Below are 9,491 nucleotides of genomic sequence, written 5' to 3'. Positions count from 1 at the left end.
CGATACAACTGAACTTGTCTCGTCACGATTAAGCCTAAGGACTGGTATTTTTGACGCCTTGCTCTTTCTGTTTCCTCTTCTTATAGATGTCCCAAGTGCTGTGTAATTACTAGTTTTGTTGAATCCTCCTGAATACATTCGATTCATAGGACTTGTGCTGCTGCCATATCCACCATTGATGCTTCGATTTGTTATTCGACGATTGCTGCTAGCTGGTCTTGCCATATAAAATTTATCTGGCTCTGCTACTGCTTGTGGAATGATCATCTTTTTCATTTCCTGCATTTTTTTTGTCAAACAGTTTCTAGTTAAGATGTTTTCTTGTACAGTTTGGTTGGCTATTCATGATTTGTTTTTTTTTAGGATTTATGAGAAGAAGACTAACCCTGAGTCTTTGCTTCTCCACCTCTTTTTCCTGCCTCAGATTATTGTATTCTTGTAACATTGCGAGAAGAGGCACCTGAAGAACTAACAGGTGATTTATTCTATCTAATTTAGAGTTTCTTATTCACAAACGCATAAAGTTGTGTTTGTTACCTCATCGTACAAGAAGACTTTTTGTCTTTCTGCTTCCCAGCTCTTAGTCTTAGCCAATATTGACTCCACTAATCCTGGTGGGAATATCATAGTATATGGTTATTGGTTAGTGTGTGGTTTCCTTCTTAAGTTGAGAAAATGCATGTTCATGTCCAAATGGTCATTAGTAGCTTTGTTAGTGTTGGATCCGAAGGAACTGCTTAATATTACCTGTGATTTTGCTGACTGTTATGCGTGCCCGTTCTGCTCTCCTTAGGTTTCGATGAGCATTTCTACTTACTGAGTATCGATTCTCGTCCTGGTCATAGTCTTCTAGCCAGCGCTCTTCATCACGAGCTAACATCCATCTATCAACCTTTTCAATTATTCCTTTTCTACTTGCTGCTTCTTCCTTTGCCCTTGCTATCTTTTCATCCATGGTTGTGAGAAGGTCGACATGGTCAATTTCCCCTTTAAGATAAGAGTATAAAAACTCTGCATTGAGTTTGACATATGTAATAAAGAGATACGTAAGTTGGAGAAAGCTACAGTTTGTCTCACCAGAGTCTACAAGGTTTGTTATATTTCTCATTTCGGTTGATGGAGTCTCCATATGCGATATGTTGCATGTCTCCTCTAGTTCCTTTTGCTTCTTGAAGAAAAGTTCTTTGGTTCTGCTTGCTTTGAGTTGATCTAGTCTCTGGACTTCAGCCTCAGACTTGGGAAAAAAAATTCACGAAAGAAAAGTCAGTCAACATCATCTATCACTGGTATATATGGATCCTTTCTACTACATCATTATATACTTTACCTGCTGAATTGTGTCCAAAGTAATGCTGCCAGGAGCACACACATCTGATGGAGCGAATGACAATAAATCAATGACGTGAGAAAACTTTTGACGATCTTCATAAGATGCATCCATTAGATTCCACAGGTTGGATAAAGCTCTACCAAGATGGTGAAGCTGCCATTTGTAAAAGGTCAGATCTCTCTTTACTGGTTTGTGTTTCAGAGTAATTGTTAAGCTATGTTCCCTAAAATATGCTAGACAATGAAAACTGAATCATGTGTAATTAGCTTTAACCTTTTCAAGGCGCTTGTGCTTTTCCTCTTCGAGAGACACAACAGTGCCATTGAGCTTTTTTAAGATATCATCACTGATGTTTTTGGATATTCCATAGAGGTCGTTAAGGCTTGGATGAATCTTTGTTATAATCATTGATGCTTCTGTTCCCAATGTTGCTGATAGATCTCGAATGGCGCATATGTATATTTCAACCTTCTGTAGTCTCTCATTCTTGTGTGACAAAACAATCAAAGATAACATGATTGATAAGCCAAAACTGCCAGTTTAAGTAAAAAGCAAGGCATGTTCCCAAAATTGTATATTGCTAATGTACCTTCTCATCATTGAGTCTATGCAGTTCGTTCTGATATTCCTCGAGTTTCTTATCAGAAAGATCATTGTCATCTATGGTTATCTTTCTAGTAGAGTCTTCATATGTCAATCTACCTGCTATTTCTGCTGATATTTTCTGGATTTCCCCTTTGACAGTTCGGAACTGCTTCACTCTCTCGTCTTTCCTTAGCCTCATCTCACGCAGTGCAGGCGCGATAGAATCCAGCTGCTCTCTCAATGTTCCTCCCTTTTTCTCCGGCTGTGTAGAGAATATAACAACAAAGTTATCTGTGATATGTTATCTGCAAATGTAGGCTTAGTTTTGGCTTTGGTTACTGAATAACCTTTGCTTCACATTGGATATTAAAGAATAGAAATTACCCTTCCAGGTACTGATCTTTCACCGAGGCACAAAAGAAAGTGAGTGAGTTCGGCTTCAGATTCTGCCAGCTCTTGATGTAGACGAGACCTCGAAACATTGGCCTGGTCAACTTTTCTCCGGTAAGCCTCTACACATTCCTGCTCTATATCAAGCAACACTTTCTCTCTCTCAAACTTATCTTCTCCAACTTCATCCCATATCATCTGTGTACAAAAACAATGACCATATCCATCTATCAAAATACTCTTGTTACTTCAAAAAAAAAAAAACAAAAAAGCACCATTGAACGAACTTGCCTGTAACTCTCTGAGCAAATATCCGCAGGATGTATCTAACAGAGATGAACTTCTCATTCCTATAGGTGTCTGAAGGGAACCCATCTTCAGATGGATGAATTCTCCAATGGTTTTTTCTTTCTTTTTCACATGGAACTGAGTTATGAGAGTTTGTGCTATTGGTGCAGGTTTTGCTTTGAAGACAAGTGTGAAAGTGACACATACTCTTCTACAGAAGCTTCCAGTTTAAGTGAAGGCTCATCCGCATCTCCCTCCTCTTTTGATTCTTCAGTTTTAGGTCTCTTTCTCTTTCTCTCACTCAACTTCATCTGAATTTGGTAAAGTTTAGGAGTCGCTTTTGTGCTGATGCGTTTGCTTCTGCTGTATGAAAAGCCAGAGGGAGATGTTTTTTTTTTTTATATATACCATACAAAACTTGATTCCTAAGCAAAACCTCTAGTGCTAACTTTTTACTTATCAAGATCGACTGAGTGATTCTTCACCATGTGCTTCTTACAAAGTAAGCTTCTTCTTGTTCTTACAAAGTAAGATATAGAGATGCTCTCATTCTCATATGATTAATTTGATTTCTTCAAGTAACTTGCCTTTTTCATATTAACATAAGTGATAAGTATTCTGATTTTCTTTCGCAGTGTGACTACCAAATCTTGAAAATGTAAAAGTTTGAAGAATATTTGGGGCTACACTAAGAAAAAGAACTTCGAAGCTCTTTTATATTGTTGTATCAAACTAGTGAAAATTTATTTATGAAGACTCCTTGTGACCATATTGACCAATAAGTTTTTTTTTTTTGTTTTGTTTTGAGTAAGATGGATGTCTTTAAATACCAGATCAACCTGTCCTTGCATAGCATACTAAGCTGCCCTTGCGTATTTCTGTTTGTGTGAAAGACATTTATAAAATTAAAAATTTTCATAGCAACCATTTTATAATTATATTTATCATTGACTACATCTGAGGTTTAAATTGTTACTCGTGAACAATTTTCCGAGAGTACTTTATAATGACTTATTTGATACGTCTCTTGAATAAATAAGAAGAGGAGATCTTCAACTAATTTTAACAAATACTGAATAATAGTAATCTTTCAGTCGAAGTAACGATATATAACACTAAAATGTACCAAATTTTTTAAAACGGATTATCAGCTTCTACTGCCCAAGACCCAAGCTCACAAATTTATTAGTATGATGTATGTGTCGTTATTAGTGAAATGGTTGTTTCAAATGTTATTTAACAACAAAATTTGTGATTTTATTAGTGATAATTCAAATTATTTTTTTTCTTAGACGACAACGTTAGCCTTTACAAAATTTCAATATTATAATTGCATTATTTTAGTTTTTATAATCAGAACATTGAAGAAATAATGTATAGTCACTACAATATTTGGGGTAAAGCATTTTTTTAAAAAGCGAACATGGTTTACAACAAAGAAATTTATAGAAAAACACATAAAAACAAAAATTAATAAAGAAGATTCAAAGAATATTAGTAAGGTATTATTGTAATGTGATTTAGGATATTTATTAATGTAGATCTGAATAGCCGACATATGCATGTATTGTCCGCGCGTGTCGGCCGTCGAAGTCGGCAAATCTCCCTCTCCCTCATACACAAATTCAAACATTTGTTTACATTATTTGCTTCTTCTAATGTATTTCGCTTAAAGCAACATTTAACTTGACTGGGCGACTCAAAAAAAAAGAAATAAAAAAACATACGAATTACCACAAATTAATTAGAATCGAGTCTCGAGTTCATCTAAAATTTAATTATTTCGTGTTTACCAACATGTAATATGTCGTCGTCTTTATGACGTCGATCGAATGATCATTGTCAACAGTTTTCATTAGACAATGTGCTTAGAAAATAAAGATATGGCTGAGCACGAAACAGACTCTTCTTCAGTTCTTCTTCTTTCATTTTTTTTTCCAACCGAGACGACCGACTCTCGAACACGGTGACAGAGAGACAACCAAAGGGACTGGTTAGACCACTGGCCCACAGGTCCTCGTCAACATAGGTGAACCTTTACTTAAATTGATTAATTTAGACGAAAAATATTCGAATAAATATAATAAAAGACGTGTTTTGTCACAATATATAAAACGTTATTGTCGGTGAAAATTGGACCTCTCATTACCTCCTTTAGCCTTCTCCATGCTTTGTTTATTTATTTATATTTTTTTTTTGTGTAGCTTAAAATGTCAAAAGCTGTTTCTTCAACATCATATACTTTTTTATTACTATTTTATTTACTCATTTTCAACTACCAGTCGACCAAAAACAGAAACTATCTACTATAAAATTAGAAAAATCAAGATTATCATGACATATATATTTTTTTTTTTGGTAATTAATTATCAACAGTTTTTAAGAATAATAACTTCAGATTCAATTCAAGATTTGGAGTAAAACAGAACAAACATTTGAAACTACATTTGCATTTTGAAATTTAAAACTGGTAACACTGTAATAATCACATCCTACTATCCGAGAGATCGAAATTATAAGGTATCTCTTTTTTTTTTTTTTTGTTCTTTTTCTTTTTCCAAACAATTATGAATATCTTAAGAAGCTGTTTCCTTTTCTTTAACTAATAATTAAAAAAATTGTCCCCTAATAATAACCGTTACTAATACAAATGATTTTTGTATTACTAGATTTGTTAACTAGTGGAGTTGATTTAAAAAAAAGTAATTAAAGAATAAACAGAATCTTTTTCTTACAACAAAGGACTAAATTAAAAACAAATCTGTAGGTGTGTACTTGCAACCTTGCAATTGCCACTCGCAAGTTTTGGCTTTATTTTGACTTCAGAATAACTTCTCCTTCTCCTTTTTTTCCACTAATTTATTTTCTTCTAAAAAAAAGAAAAGAAAAAAAAAAACTCCAATCGGTATCAGCCATAGCCCAAAGCTCTCTCTCTTCTCTCTGATTGTTGGGATCGAGAATTTTTTTGATAAGCTCAGAAACTTTTGTGAAATCAGACCCTCCTAGAAACTACCCAGAAACAGCAATCTCCCAAAGGAACAACATATATCTATAAAAAAATCATTTTCATTATATATACTAAAATGCTCTTCTTTTGATTCTCTGTTTTTGAGTTTTTGTGATCGACTTCTCTTTTGTTATGTCTACTACTTCTACCAGATGCAGTTTAAAAGATTCATCTTTGGTACGTTTATGCTCCTCTCTTCTTTCACCCGATTCAAAAAACAGATTTTTTTTATATGTGTGTGTGTTCATCTGGACACTTGTTGTGTGAGAGGAAATTAACCCAGATTGGTTTTAGGGGTTTTGCTCTTGTGTTTTGATTTCCTCTGTTTCTTGACAACCAAGAATCTTCCTTTTGAGTTTTGCATCTTATTTGTTTGTTGAAATGCCTCAACTAATCAGCTTTTGTTGCTTTTTTCGTCTTCTTTGCTCTGTTCCTATATATACTTCTCTGGTAATAATACATTTGCATTTTTATAAAACACTGATCTGTCTTGTCTTCTGTATATATTGGTTATTTGTTAACTCCTCACTGATTTGGATCTTTTTTTTCATCTTGTAGTATTGAGTTCTAAGCCGAGACAGAGCTGTTGACATAAGTTATATACGGCTCAGTTATTGAAGCAATGGATGTTAATGAGGTTGAAGAAAATTTCTTTGCTCCTGGTGATGCCAAGGTATCTTAAATCATACTTTTTTTTTGCTCTTTTCAATAATGTTCTCCCTAAGACATTAAATTCTTGTGTCCTGTATCTAGATGTCGGTATGTATCCGTCTTTTTTTTTTCAATTAATACCCTCTTTCTGGTTCTTGATTTCGTTTGATTCGTCGTGTGATGAACAAAAAGAGCTGTGGTGTTTTTGTGAAAACGACTTACTTATATGGCTGCAAGTGTAAGGTAGTGGCTAACACAGATTCTTGTTACAGCTACACGGAGAAATGTGCAATGCTCTTTCAGTGATCTACTGCAAGATCATCTCTATCTTCCCGTCGCTTGAAGCTGCTCGGCCGAGAAGCAAATCTGGGATTCAAGCTTTGTGTTCACTTCACGTCGTTTTAGAAAAAGTGAAGAACATTCTACGTCATTGCACTGAATCTAGTAAACTTTATTTGGTAAGTTTTTTTTTTCTTTTTTCTTTTTCTGTAATCTATGGCTTAAAGACATTAGAACTAATCCAGTTCTTGTTGTTGAGATTCTAGCTAACCAGCTTGGTTTGACATGTAGGCTATAACAGGGGATTCAGTAGTTTTGAAATTTGAGAAGGCGAAATCTTCTCTTATAGATAGCCTTAGGCGTGTTGAAGATATAGTCCAAGAGTCTATTGGAGCTCAGGTAGCTAGTTCTTTGTGTTCCCATATTTTGTTTTCTTCTCTCACGGCAACTAGATGGAAACTTAAAGCAGAGAAGCGATATTTCTTTGAGTTCTGGGCTTTTTATTTAAACCTGTATATCCTACTTTGCAGCTTGTGGAGATTTTGATGGAATTAGAGAACACTGAGTTTTCACTTGATCCATCAGAGAAGGAAATTGGCGATCAAATCATTGGATTGCTGCAACAAGGGGGTAATTTTGAGAGCTCATCTGATAATAATGAACTTGAGGTTTTCCATCAAGCTGCTACTAGACTAGGTATCACTTCTTCAAGAGCAGCGCTCACAGAGCGAAGATGTCTCAAGAAACTCATTGAGAGGGCTCGAATGGAGGATGACAAGAGGAAAGAATCAATTGTGGCTTATCTATTACATCTCATGAGGAAATACTCAAAGCTATTCAGAAGTGAGATCTGGGATGACAATGATTCACAGGGTAGTAGTTCATTGCCTTGTTCACCGACTATTCAGGGTTCTCTCGACGATGCTCACGGTCGTGCTTTTGACCGGCAGCTGTCAAAACTGAGTTCCTTCAATTTCAGATCATGCAATAACCAGAGGAAATCTGTGCAGATGTCTGTTCCGCCAGAAGAACTGAGGTGTCCGATATCTTTGCAGCTTATGTATGACCCTGTAATCATCGCGTCTGGACAAACGTATGAGAGAATCTGTATCGAGAAATGGTTTAGCGATGGACACAACACATGTCCCAAAACTCACCAGCAGCTCTCTCATCTATGCTTGACTCCTAATTACTGTGTCAAAGCTCTCATTTCTAGCTGGTGTGAACAGAACGGTGTTCAGGTCCCTGATGGACCCCCTGAGTCTCTAGACCTTAACTACTGGAGGCTGGCATTGTCTGTGTCCGAGTCCACCGACACGCGATCAGCAAAAGGTGTTGGTTCTTGTAAGTTGAAAGATATGAAGGTGGTTCCTTTGGAAGAGAGTGGAACCATTAAAGAGGAAGCCTGTGAATCAGAATACCAGGAAGATCAAGTTACTCTTGCTGAAAGATGTACGGAATTGCTGACCACTTTAAGTGCAGTGGATACCATAAGGAAGAAAGGTCGAGTTGTTGAGCAAATAAGAGTATTGCTAAAAGATGACGAGGAGGCCAGATTTCTCATGGGGGAAAATGGGTGTGTTGAAGCATTGCTTCAGTTTCTGGGATCAGCTCTCAGTGAAAATAACGCTTCAGCTCAGAAAGTTGGAGCCATGGCTCTTTTTAACTTGGCTGTGGACAACAACAGGTATTCCTTTGATTTCTATATTGCTATTCGTCATTTCTAATGATTTCATGTATTTTTCTCTCAGTGATCAAAGCTCATAAGTATCTAGTATATGCTATGCTATACACGTTCAGTTGAGCGTTACTACCAAATATGGGTTATTCCTATCAAACTAAAGAACTACATCTCATTTCGGAATTTCAGGAATAAGGAGTTGATGCTAGTATCAGGAATGATTCCTCTGCTAGAGGAAATGCTCTGTAATCCACATTCACACGGTCCAGTGACCGCACTTTATCTGAACCTCTCGTGTCTTGAAGAAGCAAAGCCCTTAATAGGTTCAAGTCTGGCAGTTCCTTTCTTGGTAAATCTTCTTTGGACTGAGACTGAAGTCCAGTGCAAAGTCGATGCCCTTCACTCCCTTTTTCACCTATCCACCTACCCTCCCAATATCCCTTGTCTTCTATCTGCTGACATTGTAAACGCGCTTCAATCACTCACCGTCAGTGATGAGCAACGATGGACAGAAAAGTCCTTAGCTGTTCTGTTAAACTTGGTTTTGAACGAGGCAGGAAAAGACGAGATGGTTTCAGTACCTGGTCTTGTAAGCAATCTCTGCACCATTCTTGACACGGGTGAATCAAATGAACAAGAACAAGCTGTGTCTTTGCTTCTGATATTATGCAATCACAGTGAGATCTGTAGCCAGATGGTATTACAAGAAGGAGTGATACCTTCTTTGGTATCTATTTCCGTAAACGGGACTCAACGAGGAAGGGAAAGAGCACAGAAGCTACTGACACTATTCAGGGAACTGAGGCAAAGGGATCAAACCCATCTTACAGAACCGCAGCAAACAGAAGTCACAATCCCGGAGGGTGGATTCTCTGTCGCTGCAGCCGCTGTAACAGAGTCAAAACCGCAGTGTAAATCAGCATCGAGAAAGAAAATGGGAAGAGCTTTCAGTTTTCTATGGAAAAGCAAGAGCTTCTCAGTTTACCAGTGTTGAGTCATATGATGTTTTTATTTACCTTTTTAGTTCATGTAAAGTTGTTACTTTGTTTTCCCCATCTCAAGACTTAATATCTCTTTTTGAAAGTCTTGGAGGTTAAAAAAAAAAGAAATGCTTGTATAGGTTATGTAGTTTATATATCCAAGGATTTTTGGGTTATACAAATTACAGTGTACTGTATGTAGGTTATTTTACTTTGATGAGAAGCGAAAACAAATTTGTTATAAATCAAAGGACGAGATACGAAATATATATAAGATAAGAACAAGAGCCTCTGAAGGAA

The 9,491-nt window shown here is 36.4% G+C and overlaps 2 protein-coding genes and 2 long non-coding RNA genes across 6 annotated transcripts in view; 3 read left to right on the top strand and 1 right to left on the bottom strand.

Annotated features, from left to right (window-relative positions):
• LOC104776840 overlaps window positions 1-885 on the top strand; it is a 1,937-nt gene extending 1,052 nt beyond the window's left edge. The window contains exons 2-3 of the long non-coding RNA XR_766175.2: window positions 425-475; window positions 794-885. This is a non-coding gene — a long non-coding RNA (uncharacterized LOC104776840). The remainder of the gene's footprint in view (window positions 1-424; window positions 476-793) is intronic.
• LOC104776842 (65-kDa microtubule-associated protein 8) overlaps window positions 1-2,744 on the bottom strand; it is a 2,911-nt gene extending 167 nt beyond the window's left edge. The window contains exons 1-10 of the mRNA XM_010500980.1: window positions 2,597-2,744; window positions 2,300-2,503; window positions 1,920-2,177; window positions 1,604-1,816; window positions 1,328-1,483; window positions 1,078-1,234; window positions 748-987; window positions 538-611; window positions 386-460; window positions 1-279 (exon numbers count right to left, since the gene is read on the bottom strand). The exon at window positions 1-279 is cut by the window's left edge and continues 167 nt beyond it. Of these exons, the coding sequence (XP_010499282.1) occupies window positions 1-279; window positions 386-460; window positions 538-611; window positions 748-987; window positions 1,078-1,234; window positions 1,328-1,483; window positions 1,604-1,816; window positions 1,920-2,177; window positions 2,300-2,503; window positions 2,597-2,680 (1,740 nt within the window). The 5' untranslated portion in view covers window positions 2,681-2,744. The remainder of the gene's footprint in view (window positions 280-385; window positions 461-537; window positions 612-747; window positions 988-1,077; window positions 1,235-1,327; window positions 1,484-1,603; window positions 1,817-1,919; window positions 2,178-2,299; window positions 2,504-2,596) is intronic.
• LOC104776843 lies at window positions 1,025-3,480 on the top strand. Of its 3 annotated transcripts, none has more exons than XR_766177.2 (6): window positions 1,025-1,286; window positions 1,360-1,499; window positions 2,075-2,228; window positions 2,308-2,419; window positions 2,764-3,095; window positions 3,229-3,480. It is a non-coding gene; the product is annotated as an uncharacterized LOC104776843 (long non-coding RNA). The 3 variants fall into 3 exon arrangements; XR_766178.2 differs by having other exon boundaries at window positions 2,764-3,120; XR_766176.2 differs by having other exon boundaries at window positions 2,764-3,480.
• On the top strand, window positions 5,380-9,428 carry LOC104776839 (U-box domain-containing protein 45-like). Its single transcript, XM_010500979.2, has 6 exons — window positions 5,380-5,777; window positions 6,159-6,273; window positions 6,524-6,709; window positions 6,822-6,929; window positions 7,061-8,217; window positions 8,401-9,428. The coding sequence occupies exons 2-6, from the start codon at window positions 6,223-6,225 to the stop codon at window positions 9,203-9,205; spliced, it is 2,307 nt and encodes a 768-aa protein (XP_010499281.1). The 5' UTR covers window positions 5,380-5,777; window positions 6,159-6,222; the 3' UTR covers window positions 9,206-9,428.

Source organism: Camelina sativa, chromosome 3 (genome assembly GCF_000633955.1).
Source record: "Camelina sativa cultivar DH55 chromosome 3, Cs, whole genome shotgun sequence".
In the NCBI taxonomy this organism is placed as follows: Eukaryota; Viridiplantae; Streptophyta; class Magnoliopsida; order Brassicales; family Brassicaceae; genus Camelina; species Camelina sativa.
Note: the sequence above shows the minus strand (reverse complement) of the source record. Positions and strands in the feature narration are given on the sequence as shown.

Bases quoted from the DNA above. Each gene is read 5' to 3' on its own strand.
- LOC104776839 (XM_010500979.2), top strand. From the start codon at position 6,223: ATGGATGTTAATGAGGTTGAAGAAAATTTCTTTGCTCCTGGTGATGCC. The intron at 6,710-6,821 runs GTAAGTTTTTTT...TTTGACATGTAG, and splicing joins AATCTAGTAAACTTTATTTG to GCTATAACAGGGGATTCAGT. The intron at 6,930-7,060 runs GTAGCTAGTTCT...CCTACTTTGCAG, and splicing joins AAGAGTCTATTGGAGCTCAG to CTTGTGGAGATTTTGATGGA.